The sequence below is a fragment of the Mesoplodon mirus genome (assembly GCF_964341445.2).
Source record: "Mesoplodon mirus genome assembly, chromosome: 19".
In the NCBI taxonomy this organism is placed as follows: domain Eukaryota; kingdom Metazoa; phylum Chordata; class Mammalia; order Artiodactyla; family Ziphiidae; genus Mesoplodon; species Mesoplodon mirus.
The window spans coordinates 63,040,447-63,058,898 of NC_138995.1; the positions used below are offsets into that span (position 1 = coordinate 63,040,447).

At 57.9% G+C, this 18,452-nt stretch overlaps 1 protein-coding gene across 2 annotated transcripts; it reads left to right on the top strand.

Moving 5' to 3' along the window:
* The first annotated feature begins 766 nt into the window (after positions 1 to 766).
* On the top strand, positions 767 to 15,275 carry ZNF444 (zinc finger protein 444). 2 transcript variants are annotated; one of them, XM_082605974.1, is made up of 4 exons: positions 767 to 889; positions 7,691 to 8,024; positions 12,525 to 12,609; positions 14,080 to 15,275. In XM_082605974.1, the coding sequence occupies exons 2-4, from the start codon at positions 7,713 to 7,715 to the stop codon at positions 14,661 to 14,663; spliced, it is 981 nt and encodes a 326-aa protein (XP_082462100.1). In that variant the 5' UTR covers positions 767 to 889; positions 7,691 to 7,712; the 3' UTR covers positions 14,664 to 15,275. The 2 variants fall into 2 exon arrangements, with proteins under 2 accessions (XP_082462100.1, XP_082462101.1); XM_082605975.1 differs by lacking the exon at positions 767 to 889 and adding an exon at positions 1,173 to 1,233.
* The last annotated feature ends 3,177 nt before the right edge of the window (positions 15,276 to 18,452 follow it).

Here is an 18,452-nt window from a genome sequence, read left to right on the forward strand (position 1 = left end):
TGAAATGGGGAGACTGAGGCCCTGTCCAACGGGGGCGCGTCGAGGACTTTCAGGCAGTTCCCTCCCCGACTCAAAGGGGGGTAAACTGAGGCCAGAAACCGCGTGCCGGGCTCACAGAAAAGATCAGGGCGCCTGGGTCGGCCCCCGGCCCACACTCCCCTGAGGCCGGCAGCCGGCTTACGTTCGGATCGCGCATCAACCTCGGACCGCGCATCAACCTCGGACATCACTGCTTCTGCTCGGGTGGGGGTGGGGTGAAACGCGACCCGTTGTCAAGGAGACGCACCCCGCAGGCCCTGATTGGCGTAGAACTCAGGCCCGAGCCGCCCGCTCCTAGGGTACAGGGGCCCCATTTCCTGAGAGCTAGGAGGCTCCAGCCTCCTTCGGTTTCCACGGCAACGTCGCCATGGCTCCTCCTTCTCCCTTCGCCCACCGGCTCCCACCTTCGGCACGTCTGCGCATGCCCGGGGCCCGCCCGCGCGCGGGCCAATGGGGAGGCCTACACGTGCATTCTGGGAAATGTAGTCCAAACCCTGGCTCTCTGAGAGGCCATGTTTGCGAGGACCCACAGGCCGCTGGCAGCCCTTCGATGCATCTTGGGAAATGTAGTTCCTGCTCTGGCGGAGCCATTCGGGGACGGGCGTGAGTGGGTCGCCCCGGCGAGAGCCAATGGGAATCCAGTTTTGTCGCGATGCTTTGTGGGAGATGTAGTTCTGGGTGAAGCCGGAGGGGTAGTGGGGGGAAAGGACCACTGGGTTTCTGGGAGTGTTGGGGGGAGGGGGACAGATGAGTTTGGCGCAAAGCCTGCCGGGGCATGGAGTCCTGGTGAGCTTTGTGCGCATGTGCGAGGTGGCGAGGGGGCTTGGGGGGCCTCGCCCGGGAGAGTGAGGTGAGCGAGGGGGGCAAGGAGGGAGGGATTGGAGGGGGGCGGTTGGACGGGCTTTGGGGAGAGGGGGGCTGGAGGCCGGAGGAGAGAGGAACGGGAGGGTTGGGGGAGGGAATGAAAAGAGGGACCGAGAAGAAGGGGGAGGGGAGCGTGAACGGGAGGGGGAGGGTCGGGAAGTGGGAGGGTGTTGTGGGTCCCGGAGGCGGAGAACGCGGGGGAGAGTTGGAAACTGAGGGGGGGTAGTGGGGGAGGGTCGGGAAGTGGGGGGAGGGGGAGGGGACTCCAGCAGCGGGTGGGCTGGGCCCTGCCGAGGCGTCCGGGGGCGCCGGACGGACCGGGTCGGAGAGGTTTGCTGGAAGGGGCTCTGGGGGAGGGTCGTGGTCCAGACGTGGGTGGGGTGCAGGTGGTTCACGTTGTGCATGTCTTTACAAGTTGGGTCTCACTTTTGTGGAGTTGTGAGATTCCCGAGGATGAGCTGAATTGTCCTCTTTCTTTTTTTCTTTCTTTCTTTCTTTTTCTTTCTTTCTTTCGGGTGCCCTCCCCCGCCACTAGCTTGTTGCAAGGGACTAATTTCGTAGGCGTGCAGTGCTTCAAGGCTGTGTTTGCTCTTGTTAGCGTGTGAGGCTGCCCTCCTCCCCGTCAGCCCCCATCACCCTCTTTTATTTGCTATTTTAACCCCTACTCTTCCTCATACTTGGATTTAATGTGTGTGCTTCTGATCGAAGCTATATCCCTAGCACCTCACCAAGTAACAGTAGTAGTAAAGGTTAACTCTGGTTGAAGGCTTGCTTAGCACAGCTGGGTGCTGTTCTCAGCATCTTTGTTTTCCTTACATCTTGAATTCTTACTGCTACTCTTGGGTATGACTTCTCTCCCCATTTTACAGCCCGGGAAGGGAGATTTCTTGTGTAAAAGGTTCTATACCTTGTCCTGGGACGACTAGCTGGGAGAGGGCAGGGCTGGGATTTGCTCCAGGGCCCTTTGCTCTGAGTAAATATTTGTTCAGTGGACCGGTGGTTTTCCACCAGGGTCAACTGTGCCTGCCCCCCTCCCACCTCGGGGCACTCTCTGGAGACATTTTTGATTGTCACAGCTGGGGAGATACTGCTGGCATACTGTGGAAGGAGGCCAGGGATGCTGCTAAACACTGTAGGTTGCATAGGATGGCTGCCACACAGAATTGTCCAGCGCTAAATGTCACTAGTGCAAGGGTGGGAAACCCAGGGCTGGATCAGCAGGTCTTCACTGAACGCTTACTCTGTGTGGGATGGGGCCTCTTCTAATTCATGCTCCTAGCAACCCCTGTGGGGAAGGAGTTACTCTTAGATCTGTACTACAGGTGAGGAATTTAAGTCCAGAGAGGGCCCAAGGTCACACCACTGATAAATGGCTGAATTAAAAGCAGAAGCCAGGCAGGCAAGCTCCAGAAGCTGTGTCTCGTTATTTTTTCCATTTTTTTTTTTGCGTTTTTTAAAACTTATTGCAGTTTAGTTGATTTACAATGTTGTGTTAATTTCTGCTGTACAGCAAAGTGATTCAGTTATACACATATATACATTCTTTTTTATTTTGTTTTCCATTATGGTTTATCACAGGATATTGAATATAGTCCCTATGCTCTACAGTAGGACCTTGTTGTTTATCCATCCTATATATAATAGTGTGCAACTGCTAATCCCAAGCTCCCACTCCATCCCTCCCCCACCCCCTTGGCAACCACCAGTCTGTTCTTCCAGAGCCCTGCCTCTTAACCATTAAGTTAATGCAGCAGGCGTGGGCTCTGGATTCGAATCCTGCCTCTCTGTCACTCTCTGCGTGTCCATTTCTCTCCTTCTTTACAGTGGGGCTCATCTCCCCAAGTCGCACGGCTGTTGGGAGGGACAGGTGGGGCAGACTAAGACACAGGCCTCGTGGCGGTCTCCTGAGGCCTCCAGGGTGCCTGGTGGGGCTGGATGATGCTACCGGCACACACAAAGGCGTGTTACAGTTGCTTTCATGGAGGCAGCACAGAGCACTGTGGCAGCTGCTGGAGCCACTGGCCCTCACTGAATAAGAGGAGTTGCTTTTCACAGCAGAGGGACCTTTTGTGTGTGTGAATGTATTTTGCTTTGTTTCTTCTTATTTTTTTGTCAAGCTATAATTGACATATATTCGTTTCAAGCATACAACATAACGGTTTGATATTTGTGTATATTGCAAAACGATGACCACAATAATTCTAGTTAATATCCATTGCCATACAGAGTTATAGAATTTTTTTTTCTCATGATGAGAACTTTTAAGAGCTGTTCTCTCAGCAACTTTCTTTTTTTTAAGATATATATATTTTAATGCTTTTTAAAAAAATTTATTTATTTTTGCCTGTGTTGGGTCTTCGTTGGCACGCGTGGGCTTTCTGTAGTTGCGGCTAGCAAGGGCTGCTCTTCATTGAGGTGTGCGGGCTTCTTATTGCGGTGGCTTCTCTTGTTGCGGAGCACAGGCTCTAGGCGCGTGGGCTTCATTAGTTGTGGCACGCCGGCTCAGTAGTTGTGGCTCACACGCTTAGTTGCTCCGCGGCATGTGGGATCTTCCCGGGCCCGGGCTCGAACCCGTGTTGCCTGCATTGGCAGGTGGATTCTTAACCACTGCGCCACCAGGGAAGCCCAACTTTCACATATACAACAGAGTATTATTAACTATAGTGGCCAAGTGGTACTTTACATCCCCAGGAATTAGTTCTTTTGTAACTGGGAGTTTGTAAGTTTTGATTCTTTTCACCATTTTGCCTACCAGCACCCCCACCCCTGCTTCTGGGAACCACCAGTCTGTTCAGTGTATCTATGAGTTTGCTTTATTTTTGTTTTTTTTTTTTGGATTGCACATGTAAGTGAAATTGTACATTTGCCTTTCTCTATCTGATTTATTTTGTCTTATCATAATACCCTCGAGGTCCATCCATGTTTTCACAAATAGTAGTATTTCATTCTTTTTTTATGGCTGAATAATATTCCATTATATTTATTTATATATGTATTTATATTTGTATATTCCACTTTATACATATATATATATATATATATACACACACACATATATATATTTTGCATCTTCTCTGTCCATTTATCCATCAACGACACTTAGGTTGCTTCCATGTCTTGGCTGTTATTGTAAATAATGCTGCTTTGAACGTCGGGGTGCATGTGTTTTTTCAAATTAGTATTTTTGTTTTCTTTGAATACATACCCAGAAGTAGAATTGCTGGATCAAACGGTAGTTCTATTTTTTTTTAAACCACTTTTTTTTTTAAATTAATTACTTTGCTTATTCTTTTTTTTCTTTTTGGCTTGTGTTGGGTCTTCGTTGCTGCGCCTGGGCTTTCTCTAGTTGCGGTGAGTGGGGGCTACTCTCTGTTGCGGTGTGCTGGCTTCTCATTGCGGTGGCTTCTCTTGTTGCAGAGCACGGGCTCTAGGCGCGTGGGCTTCAGTAGTTGTGGCACATGGGCTTGGTAGTTGTGGCTTGTGGGCTCTAGAGTGCAGGCTCAGTAGTTGTGGCGCACAGGCTTAGTTGCTCCGTGACACATGGGATCTTCCCGGACCAGGGATCGAACCCGTGTCCCCTGCATTGGCAGGTGGATTCTTAACCACTGTGCCACCAGGGAAGTCCCCAGTAGTTCTAATTTTTTGAGGAACCTCCATAGTGGCTGCATGGAGTGACCTTATTTATCAGTCAGTATTTGCTTTCTCAGGAGCAGCCCCTGAGCTTGGTGACCCTGGGACCCAGGGAAGAGTCCGTCTGGCCCTGCCTCAGGGGCTAACCTTGGACAGCCGGGAGCGTGGGTCCCTGTGGTCCTCCCTGAGGTCACAAGCCCCTTCAGTGTGACTCCCAGGGCCTCATTCATTCAGGTCAGACTCCACTCCTGTCCCGGAGGGATCTTGCTCACAACAGAGCAGGCTTCTCTGCCTCTTCTGAGACTCGGCTCTGGCCCAGGTCTTCTGGGAAGTCATTCCTGCCGCTGCTGGGCTAGTCAGTCCTTAAATGGAAGGATGGGTGGGTGGAAGGTGATGCTGTGACCGGCTCCAGGGCCAGACAGACGCCAGTGTGAGTTCAGCCCCTGCCACTTATTAGCTGGGTGATTTTGGGCAAGGCCTTCACGTTCTCCATCTGCAAAATGGGGGCAATAATGCTAATCACACAGGACCGGTCATCCTGTAAATTTTCTTTCAGTGCCAACAAGCATGCCGGGCTCTGTATATGTGGCCTCTTGCCCTTGCAACGCTTAAATTCTAGCAAGGGAAATCAGCGCCCAGATACGCTAAGACCAGATCTTATTAAAGACTGAGATGAAATTAATACAGTGACATGACAGTAATTGCAGGGGAGGGTGTGTAGGTGATTCAGGGAGGCTGTCCAAGGAGGGAAGGATGGCCTCTGGGCCTCAGAGGTGAGAAGGAGCCAGCTGAGCAAAGATGGAGGTAGAGAATGGCAGTACAAAGGCCCTGAGGTCGGGCCAGCCTTGAGTCTTAGAAGATCATCAGTGTGTGGCAGACGGGCATGGCTGTGCGCCAGTAAAACTTGACTTAAGGGCTTCCCTGGTGGCGCAGTGGTTGAGAATCTGCCTGCCGATGCAGGGGCCACGGGTTCGTGCCCCGGTCCGGGAAGGTCCCACATGCCGCGGAGTGGCTGGGCCCATGAGCCATGGCCGCGGAGCCTGTGCTCCGCAACGGGAGAGGCCACAACAGTGAGAGGCCTGCGTACCACACACACACAAAAAAACTTGACTTAAAGAGGCTGCAGGGACTTGCCTGGTGGTCCAGTGGTTAGGACTCTGCCCTTCCAATGCAGGGGGTGCAGGTTCGATCCCTGGTCGGAGAACTAAGATCCCACATACCACACTGTGGGCAAAAACAAACAAACAAACAAGAAAACACAAAGCAAAACCCAGGCTGCAGGCCAGTGGCTCTTGAAGGTTTTAAACTCAGGACCCCTTTATACTTAAAATTTTTTTGAAGACCCCCCCAAAGCACTTTTGCTTACAGGAATTACATTTATTGGTATGTGTCATGTTAGAAACTAAGGCTGAGAAAATTTCAAAATGTTAATGCATTTAGAAATTGCAGTAATCAACTTTCCATATGTTAAGATAAATAACACTTTTTTTCTTAATTTTTTTTATTGGTGTGTAGTTGATTTACAATGTTGTGTTAGTTTTAGGTGTACAGCAAGGTGAGTCCATTATACGTACACATATAGCCACTCTTTTTCAGATTCTAGTCCCATATAGGTCATTACAGAGTATTGAGCGGAGTTCCCTGTGCTATACAGTAGGTTCTTATTAGTTATATATTCTATATATAGTAGTGTGTATATGTCAGTCCCAATCTCCCAATTTATCCCCCCCCAGCAAATGACACTTTTTATTTATTTATTTTTAAATAACACTTTTTAAATGAAAAATAACCATGTTTCTCTAAATGAAAAGCTGGAAACATGGCATCATTTTTTTGCACATCTCAGTGTCTGACTTGAACAGCTGGGTTCTCCCATCTGCCTCTGCTCTCAGCCTGTGGCCTCTGGAAGGCCCCAGCATACACTCAGGAGAGAATGACAGCGAAAGAGGCTGGTAACCTGTGTTAGGAAAATAGCTCTGACCTCGAGGTACCCCCCGGAAGGATCTTGGGGATCCCGGGGGTCCCCAGGCCATTCGAGGACCACAGTTCTAGGCCGGGGTTTCTTAGGGTCTGGGTCCTTCTCTGCTGGGGGGCCATCCTGTGCACTGTAGGGTCCTTAGCAGCATCCCCAGCCTCCACCCACCAGATGCCAGCAGCACCGCTCCCCCACCCCCATCCAACGAGACCTTTCTAGATACCTTCCCGGGGTAACGTCACCCCTGGTCGAGAGCCACTGCTTTGCGTCACCCTCACGACTGAAGCCACTGCACGTGTGTTTCCTCCTTCGGGAAGGGGAAGAGGAAGTGGAGGGCACGCGGCTGCCTGGGGGCGCCGGGGCGCAGGTCTTACAAAAGGAGAGTGGGGAGAACGGATAAGGGGGGCCTCTTGCAGTCTCTCGCGTTTCCCTGAACCCAGACGTGATTGGGGGCCCCTGAGCGTCGTGGTCTGCTGGGCGGCCGTGACAACACCACCGACCAGGCGGCTTCAACAACAGACATTTATTCCTCGCAGTTCTGGAGGTTGGGCGTCCGGGATCAGGTGCAGCCAGACTCGGTGTCTGGTGAGGGCCTCTTCCCGGCTTGCAGACGGCTGCTTCCTGCTGTGTCCTCACACTCGGGGGAGACAGATCTCTTCCTACGAGGACATTAGTCCTGTAGGAGCCCGGTCTGATGACCTCATTTAGTCTTCATTTCCTCCTAAAAGCCCCATCTCCAAATACATTTGGGGCTAGAGCTTCCACATATGAACCTGGCGGGGGGTACGGACGGACATAGTTCTGTGCACACTGGCTAGTAAGGAAGAGATTGGGGGGGCTTTGGAGCAAGCATCCTAGGGTGTCTGCCTTGGGGACGTGGGTTGGGACGTAACCAGGCATCGATGGTAGTGATGACAACTCACATTTTCCCAAGCATGTGCTACGTGCCGAGATCCGTTCTAAGTTCTCGGTGCACGGGGAGGCTGCGGGGTAGAGGGAGGACAGGGAGGCCACACGAGGCCGGCGAGCGCGCGCTCCTGGGTGCGCGTCAGCGGCGCGCACGCACGCACGCACGCACGCACGCACGGGGCGTGGTTTTCGACCTCGTGCCCACGCAGAGGCGGGGGCTTCCGGGGGATGAGACGGAGTTCGGCTCTCACTGCTGCTCTTCCTCCGCGACAGGCGCTGCCGTCCCGCCGGCCCCATGGAGGCCCCGGCCGCCCAGCCTGTGAAGCAGGAGTGCCGGGCCGCCGAGGGCCTGACCCTGGACTCGCCGTGGCACCGCTTCCGCCACTTCCACCTGGGCGACGCCCCGGGCCCCCGCGAGGCGCTGGGCCTGCTGCGCGCCTTGTGCCGGGACTGGCTGCGGCCCGAGGTGCACACCAAGGAGCAGATGCTGGAGCTACTGGTGCTGGAGCAGTTCCTGAGCGCCCTGCCCGCTGACCTCCAGGCCTGGGTGTGCAGCCGGCGGCCCCAGAGCGGGGAGGAGGCCGTGGCCCTGCTGGAGGAGCTCTGGGTGAGCGGGGGCGGCTGGCGGGAGGGGCCTGCACCGCCGCGTCCCCCCACCCCGGGCCTGCCGTCTGCCTTGCCCAGGGCCGGGGGTCCTCAGCTCCACACTGAGACAAACACAACCGGCTCCCATGGGACCCTGAGGTCCAGGGTGTGGTCGAGTCGGGTGGGAAGGTCAGGCCAGCGAGCACGTTTAGAGGGACTGCACACAAGCGCACCCTCCTGATACTCAGTGCGAGTCCGGGGTCCCCAGGACCACCCTCAGTTCTGACAGCTCAGTGGAAGGATTCAGCAGTCCCCGACAGCGGCCTGCGCACGGCTGTGGCCGCTCACAGCGGAAGGACGCAGGTTAAATCGGCCGAGGAGGAGCAGCAGGGCAGGGTCCAGGAGGGTTCCTCCCAGGGGATTCGTGCGCGGTGCCAACTCCTGGCGACAACGTGTGCAAGACACGGAGCATCGCCAACCAGGATGCTCCCCGCACCTCCGCGCCTGGAGGTGTTGGGGCTCCAGCCCCCGCGAAAGGCTGATCGGGTACCATGTGGCCCAGAGCCTCCACATGAATTATGTTGGAATGTCCAGCACGGCCCAAGGCCCCTAGCAGGCAGGACGTGCTGAGCGAGGGCTCAGCGGTCCCCTCCCAGCAGGTGAGGGCAAAGGCCAGACCTCTCTCTGGGTAAGGTCAGCCCTTGGCTGCACCCCAGGGGTCAGCGGACTGCAGCCTGAGGGCCAGATCTGCCAGCCTCTGGGGCTGTGGTGTGACATAGCCTCACGGGGGCACGGCCTCGCCGTCCACTCGTGTGTCACCTGTGGCCTCTTTCTCCCCAAGGCAGAGTTGAGTGGTCGCGACAGGGACCAGAGGGCCCACAGAGCCGAAAACCTTTGCCCCCTGGCCCTTTCAGGGAAAAGCCTGGGCACTGGCAGGTACCAGGTGATTCGCGTGTGCAGAGTTCGGGGGTCCCAGGACCACCCCCGGGTTCAGTCGTTCATGGGAAGTACTCAGAGCTCGAGGAAAGCTGCTGTTCATCACAGTGAAAGGACAGAGATTAAAATCGGCCGAGGGAGCAGGCGGATGGGGCAGGGAGACTCTCATGGAGCTTCCTCGCCTCGGGTCATGTGGACAGCATGAGTATTGCCAACCAGGGGACCAGGGGGGCTCCCCAGCCTCTGTAGACATGGCTTCCCAATCGGGGAGGGTGACCTTAATCTCAGGTCCGTCTGGGGGGTCAAGCCGATACAGCAGGGCCAGACCTCCCCCAGATCGCGCTATCAGCATGGCCTGCCTGTCCCCATGCAGTCCTGAGGGGTGGGCCCTGGAGGCTATCATCCTCTCCATTTCAGAGATGAAGGTATTAGGCTCAGAGAAGTCGAGTGACTTGCCCAAGGTCACACAGCCAGTTGGGGGTGGGTGAGAGGGACAGAACCCATGTGCTGTGGCCCGAGATCCCTGCCTCTGTCCCCTGCTGGGTGCCAACACCTGGCTCAGCATCTTCCTGGGGATGGGGCTCAACCTTGGCACAGTCCAGCATCCTGTGCCTGTGACCCGGAACCAGAGAGCCCACAGGCCACCTGCAGGGCCCCCCCCCGCGGCAGTATAAAGTTCCCAGGCTTGTGTGCCTGGGAATCGCAGGGTGGCCGGGCAGTGCAGCTTCCCAGGCTCCACTCCGGGGCGAGCCGGCCCGCATCCTGCTCCACCCTGCCTGCACACCGGCAGGCGTCACCTGGGGTTACCAGGCCCCACTGAGGCCAGGGAGCTGGGAGCTTGGTGTCCACCAGTCTGAGCGGGGACTCCTGGTGAGACCATGTGCTGCCCACCTCCCCCCGCAACTGACCCCTAAATGGGAAGTAACACGCTCAGGCCCTCCAAGCAGGTCTGTGGCTGGAGGTGCCCGGGACCCAGGTGGCCCCGTTCCAGCCCCGCCCCACACCTCAGCACACCCTTGTCTTGACCCTCTTCTTCGAGGAACATGTCCTGAGCCATTGGAGCAAAGGCAGGTGGTTGGACACTTCCATCCCTCTGGCTGTGCACTTGCTCAGTGTCCACTGAGGGCTGTGGTGAGAGGCTCCGGGGGTCAGGACCCTCTGAGGTGGTGGGGATGTAAAGTGGTGCATCCGCGGTGGGGAGCAGTCTGGCAGTTCCTCGGGTTGAACGTGGAGCGGCCATGTGGGCCAGCAGCCCCACTCCTGTGTGTGAGCCCAGAGAACTGAAAACACGTCCACACGTACCTCGCATGCGATACAACCTGAGTGGTAGCAAGTCAGCGTCACTCGTAACAGCCAAAACGTGAAAACAACCCTCACATCCAACGGCTGGTGAGTGGATCAACAGAACGCGGCCTGTCCACGCTGCAGGACACCACTCAGCCATAGAGGAGTGAAGCCCTGACACGCTACACCGTGGACGAACATCAAAAACACGAGGAACACATGAAAGAAGCCGGTCACAAGGACTTTTCATTGCATGATTCCGTTGCCGTGAGATTCGCAGAAGAGTCAGGTCCATAGAGGCAGGGAGCAGATTAGTGGTTCCCGGAGGCTGGTGGGGAGGAAGTGGGGAGTGACTGCTGATAGGGACGGGGTGCAGGGGCTGGGGGTGATAAAAATATTCTCGAATCCATTGTGGTAATGGTTGCACAACGGAACGTACCAAAAACCGGGGAATTGCAATTTAAGTGGGTGAATTATCTGGCATATGAGTTATGTCGCGATAAAGCTGCTATTTATAAAAAGATTGGCGCCAGGGTCAGCACAGCAGTGGGACAGGCCAGTCCCTGCCCTCCTGGAGCATGCGAGCCCAGGCAGCTCCACTGGGAGGTCGACCAGGCCTTTTGCGGGGAAAATGACTCCATACCAACTCTTCCCGACACCTGAAGAGGAAGGAACATCCCAGCTCATTCTACAGGGCCGACGTTTTCCTGGTACCAAAACCAAGGAATGACAACTGTAGGCCTTCCTCCTTAATCTCAAAATAATAATGTTGAGTGAAAGAAACTAGACCCCCCGGCCCCTGGAGAAGTACCGATTTACTGTACGGCTCTATGAACGTGAAGTCCTAGCAGACAGAGACCACTGGATCGTGCCGGGAAGCACAGCAGGGGCTGCCCTGCTGGAGGGACGGGGGCAGGTCACAGATGTGCACAGGGAGGCTTGCGGGGCCACGTGTGTGTGGTGGGGCTTCGTGAGCGCATACGCACGCGGAACCCCTCGGGTCGTGTGCCGCGAACCATGTGCATTTACGCATGTCACGCTTCGACGCAGTTGCTGGGAGTGCAGTGTGGAGGGTACCGGGATGGGGGCGCCCCTGAGCCTGCAGGAGGTGGCAGAGCTGGTGCTTGGCCAGGGCCTGCAGGGTGTGTAGGAGGGCAGGCCGGGCACGGGTGGGAACGGGGCTCCAGGCAGAGGAAGAGCGCGTGCAGAAGCGTGGGGCTCTGAGCGCCTGGCACACCCAGGACACCATCGGCCGTTTGCTGTTGCCTGGGCTTAGAGGTGCAGGCGGGGCCCCGGGCAGAGGTGGGAGCTGAGCGCGTGGCAGCGACCAGGCCACAGCGGATGCGAGTGACGGGGCAGCACCTGCGTTGCTGTAATGCCCTGAGCCACACTAATCTGCTGAAGTAGCAAGGTGACCGTGCGGATTCTCCCGCCACCACCAGACAAGGTGGGCACCTAGGGATCCCTAACGACGAGCTTTCATAAAAGGCCCTGGAAGCTTGCTGCCATCTGCTCACCAGCTGGTAGAATTGTCGGCATCGCTGGTCTTCAGCCTAACAGCTGCTTGGGTCCAAAAGCATTGAAACAAGTGAAATGTGAGAAGGGGGGGTTGGGTGCCTGTAACCCCTGGCAGCTCTTCCTCATCAGCACCAGGAGAATTCTGGTCTTTTCCTGGAGGCATGGGCTCGAGGAACAATGAGAAAGTATAAAGGAACCAGAAGTAGTGTGAAGCTGCTTTTTAAACCACTGGTCTTCTGGCTGGTGCCATGCTGCTCGGAGCTGTCCCCCGGTTGAGCTGGGAAAAGTTCCGTTCTCAACTTCCTTTATTTTTTGCTGAGTTAAAAGTAGCTTCTCTGTTTTCCTTCTGCATTTTGTCGAGGAGTTTGCAAAAGGCATTAAAAAGCTAAAATAAGATTCAAAGCAGGTGCATCAGTTATCTGCTGTGTAACAAATCGCTCCAAACTTAGTGGCTCAGAACAGTAAACATTTATCACCTCGGGCAGCTTCTGTGGGTCAGGAGTTTGGGGCAGTGCTGGCTCAAGGTCTCTCACGAGGTTGCATTTAAGCCCGGCTGGGGCTGTCCTCACCTGGAGGCTGGCCCAGGGCTGGAGGATCTGATTCGGAGGCGGCTCCCTCACACGGTGGTCAGCTGGAGGCCTCCACATGGGCCTCTCCGTGGGGTGGCCGAGCATCTTCCAGCTTGGCAGCCTGCTTCCCCCAGAGTGAGCGGTAGGACTGAGGGAGAGAAGTAGAGGCTGTGGCTCAGGTTGCTCAGTTGGGGTTGTGGTATCTCTGGTTTCAGGGGCCAGCAATGAGGGCACCTCGGGATGCTGCCGAAGGCTCCGGGGTCGGCGTGGGAAAGGAAGACGGTGGGGTCACGCCCTCAGGTGAGCAGCTCACCCCTTCACCACAGCGCGCCCAGCCCCGGGGGACCCTTTCCTGTCCGTCCTTTATTTGTCCAGTGAACATCCCTGCTGTGAGCCAGGCCCCGTGCTGGCACCAGGGCGGGAGCTGAATCAGACACGCCCTGCCCTGGGGGACACGGCGAGTGGGGGGTCAGACAGGACAGCGAGCGCCCATGATGCACCAGGCGTGGTCCCGCCCGCTCGCCAAAATCCCGCGCCCACCCTTGAGATACGCGGCATCATCAGCTACCTTTTGTAGCTGCAGGAACCCAGGCACAGAGAAGTGAAATAACTCCCCCAGGTTCGGGTGCCGGCCAAGCCAGGGTTGCACCCCGGCAGCCTGACCCCAGAGCCTTTGAGCCCCAGTTCTTCGCGGGGCGAGACCTCCTGCAGTCATGCTCTTCCTGACCCAGGCACTGTGCAGGACTCTCTTCTCTTTGGCCGGCCTGGTGCCGATGTCCGGGCCGGGAGCTGGGGAAGGTGCTGGCTCCACCCCGACCACAGGCATTAGGGTGAGGAAGGGAGAATCAGATTGAATCTTGTCAAAGCGGGGAATAGGCCCGGGAGGCAAAACCCGAGGATGCCCACCACAGGCAGAAAGGTGACTCTGGTAGCCGGCGTGGACTCAGGCGCCTGGAGACCTGGTGGGGGAGGGTGGCACTCACCTTGTGCCAGGGCCGTGGCTGGAGAGGACGGAGGAGCTGGGGATCATCTCTGAGGCCACGTGTAGAGGTGGCAGGATGGGGTCCCTTCTGATGACACCATCAGGACCTGTAGAGCCCGGGTTGGGGGGGCGGTGCCTGTGGACCTCCAGAGGGGGGTGGGTCGGAGAGGGAGCAGCGCTGGGACGTTGACTGGGAACCCGAGGCAGTGCCCTCTTATGTCCCTCAACGGGGACCACAGCGGGGTTGGAATGAGACGGCACACCAACGTGCTCGGCACCGTGCCCGGCACAGAGGGAGAGACTAACAGGTTTTTATCACACCCGTCCTAGTGTGACAGTTAAACGTTGCTTATCTCCTTGGAATTCCATAGAGCAGTTTGGAAACCTGAAGAAAGGAAATGTGTGGTTCATCCACCCACCCGACTTATCCATCCCCACTTACCCACCCGTGCACCCACGCATCCATCCATCACCCACTCCATCCACTCCAACATCCGTCTACACACTGTCATTTATCACTTACCCACCTATCGATTTCCTCCTCCCATCCATCCACCCATCCATTCGTTTATTGGGCACTTACTCTGCACCAGGCCCTGTGCAGTACGGGGACCCAGGGATGAACCAGAAGCTGGCGGACAACGCTCTTCCCTCCCGGAGGGCTCCCTGGCGTTAAGCGTTCCCCTCCTGCCCCGGGACCACCCCTCTAGCCAGGACACGGGCCGCCCTCGCGGCCTGCCTTGCCCGGCTATGCCCTGCGCCCGCCCTGACTGCGCCTTTGCCTGCAGGAGACGCGGCCCCCGGGGCTGAGGAACTGGCGACGGGGGACGCCCAGGCCGCGCGCCCTTACAAGCAGGAGCCGGGCAGCCCCCAGCCAGCGCCACCGCCCCCACCGGCGCCCGGCCTGCCCGCCTTCCTGGCGGCCCCGGGCTCCGCGTCCTGCCCCGAGTGCGGCAAGGCCTCGCTGAAGCCGGCGCACCTGCTGCGCCATCGGCAGAGCCACTCGGGCGAGAAGCCGCACGCCTGCCCCGAGTGCGGCAAGGCCTTCCGGCGCAAGGAGCACCTGCGGCGCCACCGCGGCACGCACCCCGGCGGCCCGGGGCCGGCCCTGCGCCCGCTGCCTGCGCGCGAGAAGCCGCACGCCTGCTGCGAGTGCGGCAAGACCTTCTACTGGCGCGAGCACCTGGTGCGCCACCGCAAGACGCACTCGGGCGCGCGGCCGTTCGCTTGCTGGGAGTGCGGCAAGGGCTTCGGGCGCCGCGAGCACGTGCTGCGCCACCAGCGCATCCACGGGCGCGCGGCGGGCGCGGGCGGGGCGGCGGCGCCGGGCCCCGAAGGCGGGGGTCCCTTCCCGCCCTGGCCGCTGGGGTAGCCCCCGCCCCGCCGTGCAGCCCCTCCCGCCCCTCACCGGCTCCTCTGCCCCCGTCTCTCTCCTCCGCCGGCCCCTCCTTTGTCCCGACCTCCTGGTGCCCGAGAGCTCCCTGCTCCTTCCCAAGTCTCACTTTACGTCCCAGACCCCACTCCTGTTCGGATCTCACGCCGTCCTCGTCCTCGCGGTCTCTCCCGCCTGTAGAAGGAGGCTCCGCAGTCCTTCCCTCTCCCGGGTGGGGGGCAGGGCTGGCCAGGAGCCCAGGAGAGGAGCGCAGGGCAGGAGCAGCAGGCGGGGCCCCTGGTCTAGAGGAGGCTGGAGGAAGGGGACTGGGTCTTGTCTCCAGGAGACACCCCCCAGGACGGAGTGGGGGACGGCTCCGACAGGACACCCACCCCCAGGAGACACCCCCCAGGGCGGAGTCGGGGACGGCTCCGACGGGACAGCTCCGACAGGACAGACCTGGGTTCTGGCAGTGGGCTCCCTGGTCTGGCTTGTCTCTCTGCGAGCCGGAAGGCATGGGATGGACAGAGATGCCTGCCCTTGGGAAGTGCGTCGGAGACGACAGTTCACCAGCATCTGGAGAGTAATAAAGCCACTGATAAGTTGTGCAGACCCCGAGTGCCCTGCATTGTGTCCTGGGGGCTGCCCTCCCCAAGCTGCCCAGGATGGGAGGGGCATTGTGGGCCCCACCTCAGACCTTCCCAGCTGGCAGGGCCCTGGGAGCCTGGGCCCAGGGGGCTGGTTCCTTGTCCTTGAGCCTAGAGATGAGATGAACCCCGTGAGAGGTGACAGAGATGAGTTCTCGCGGGGGTCTGCACTGGGGGGGAAACGCAGGCACGCGCCACCTTCTGGAGCCCACTCACTGCCCCAGGAACAGGTCTCCCTGCTTCCACCTCACAGAGGCTGGACTCAGCCCAGCACCCAACAGTTTGGGTTGGAGTCTTGGCCTTAACAGCTTCCAGGCTCCATGATCTCAGGTCACCTCCCCCCCGAGCCTTGGTGTTCACATCGGTAAATAACAGCAATGGCACACACATCCCTTCCTAAGGGCAGGTCACCCCCTTTCATTGGGGGACCCTCAAATATCAGTGTCAGTAGGTCTCTCTGGTGGCCCGTTTTCCATAGAGGAAACCATCCGGTCTCCTGCTGGGAGTGGTCACAGGACCCTGGTGGCCGCCAACCTGGGAGCCCCGGGGAAGGAGGTGGGGGCCTGGGGCAGGCTCACTGCTGGGGGCAGCCCTTGGCCAGCCCCCTCTTCACGGTCCTTAGTGCAGCTTGGGGTCCAGACCCTGGTCCCTCCTCTCAGGGGAGGAAAGGCAGCTGCCTTGTTTGGGTGTCTTGGAAGGAGAGCTCTGGCCTGACCACGCCCCCTGCTGACGTCCAGCCGACCTCCCGGGTTCCGTGTTGCCTTGGGCTCCTGTGTGTCCAGCGCCCGAGCCTGGCTGGGCTTCTGCCAGCTGAATCGTCCATGGTCACTGCCATAGGCTTTGCTCTGCCAGCTCCTGGTCCAGTAAAACCCAGGCCACCGGTCACACCTGGGTGGCTGCAGGGGAGTCTGGGAAAGCAAGTAGCTGGACTGTCCGGCATTTACACCCAGAGCCGGGCCCCACCTTCCGAGACCCATAACAGCTGGAGGAGATTTGGGTGCCAGGTGTTCTGCAGGTAACTGCCAGGGTGCCTTGGGCAAACCCTCAGGCCTCAGCACCCACCTTGTGAAATGGGGCTAATAACACAGGCCAGACTCAGCCCAGCACCCAACGGCTTGGGTTGGAGTCTTGGCCTTAACAGCTCCCAGGCTCCATGATCTCAGGCCCCTGAGAAGGGGCCCATTCTGGAAACGCTTGCACTGCCAGGCCAGCAGAAGCAGTGAGCACCGAGGGTACCTGTAGTGGCAGGGCTCTCCTTCCACACTAGAGTTCCATGTTGCCACGTCTACAGCAGAGGAAGCTGGCTTCAAGAGGCCACGTCATCTGCCGCAGGACCTCACAAGGGAGCTGGCAGGAGCACAAGGCGGGAGAGTGGAGGTGTCAGGCCACGGGGCTGGGGGCTGAAGACTGGGTCTGACGATAGCGTGCCATGTGCCAGCCCCTCTTTCAAGCACTTAAAGCCATCAGGTCTTTTTTTTTTTATTATTATTGTGGTACGCGGGCCTCTCACTGCTGTGGCCTCTCCCGTTGTAGAACACAGGCTCTGGACGCGCAGGCCCAGCGGTCATGGCTCATGGGCCCAGCCGCTCCGCGGCATGTGGGAGCCTCCCGGACCGGGGCACAAACCCGTGTCCCCTGCATCGTCAGGTGGACTCTCAATCACTGTGCCACCAGGGAAGCCCCCATCAGGTCTTTTAATCGTCATAACCCAAGGAGGCAAGCACTGTGGTTACCCCCATCCCACAGATGAAGGGCCCAAGGTATCGAAAGGGTGCATGGTTGGGCCGCAGTCACAAATCTGAGCTGGGCGCCTGGCCCGGCGTCCTGATGCCTGCTCGTCACCCAGCAATAATGCTTAGTCCAGCTCCTACCGTCGCTCAGGGGCCCAAGCCTCTGCCGCCAGCACAACCGTGACTTGGACTTGGGCTTGTTAAGCCTCCATCCCTGACTTCCCTCTGGGGACCTCCCACCCCGACACACTGCATCCATCAGTGTGGACGGTCCCTCGAGCTGTCCCCCCCCTCCACCTTTGTGTCACTGGGGATCACAGTGCTGGATGAGCCTCGGGCATGGTAGGGGTTGGAGGGGGAGAAAACACCTCCAACAGCTGGGAAGATGAAGAGCTCTGACAGCCGGAGGTTCGCCTGTTTCCACGCAGGTACCCACCCCCGCCCCCTGTCTGCCTGCCGGGGAGCGCTGGTCCCACCTTGGCTCCCACACCTGGTGATGGGCCATGCCTTCCTCCAAGGCTCGCACAGTGGCCGGGGTCGGGGTGGGAACGAGAAGCTGGGAGGCTGAAACGGAACAGAAAGACCCTCTGCGTGGCGGTAGGAAGCACGTGCCCTGCTGCTGATGGTGCAGGCGGGCGCAGGCAGGACCAGCTGGCAGCACTCCAGATTCTGTAGTGTGTCAGCATCATCCGTGGTGGACTCACGCCCTGACCCCCACCCCGTCCCGAGAAACTCCCGTGCTCGGCCACACACAGGATCACTGGTGTAGCCCTGTGCTTCACAAGGCTGTTCGGATGTCCACCCTGGGAGAGGAGGAGGAGGAGCTGCACGCACACTGTTCAGGAAAGGTTGTCCAAAAACCGGAAAAGGGTGAGAATTCAGCTGTGCAACCTTGTAAAATCATGCTAGAGTGTTAAAAACAACAACAACCAAAAAAAACCCCCGAGTTTCCTGTAACTCCTTGCAAATGAAACTGTGTCGGGCTAACAGTCGTTTGGAGAGGGGTTGGTTCACCACTCCTGCCAAGTCAGAGGTTAACCCGAACACAGCTAGGTGGGTGTGGGGACCAGGTTTATTCTGTCTGGCAGACGGAGCAGCCAGGTGTGGAGGTTGACCGTCTGGCGCGGCATGAACCAGTTTTAAGCAGCGGCCCTGCTTCGGCATCCCTCCCCACCAACCACACAGACCCGGTTCATCCAGTCCTAATCCAGCAAGCTCCGCATCCTGCTGGTCTGTCGGAAAGAAGCCCAATAAATCATCAACCCCGCACTGGTATCTATTCGTATGAGAATTTTTTTTAAATCAATAATTATGACTTTACTGAATACTACCCGAAGCTGGAGGCAATGAACTAGAAGTATCCACAGAAGCATGACCTTCTCTCTTCGAAACATTCCGGGCAGTGACAGCAG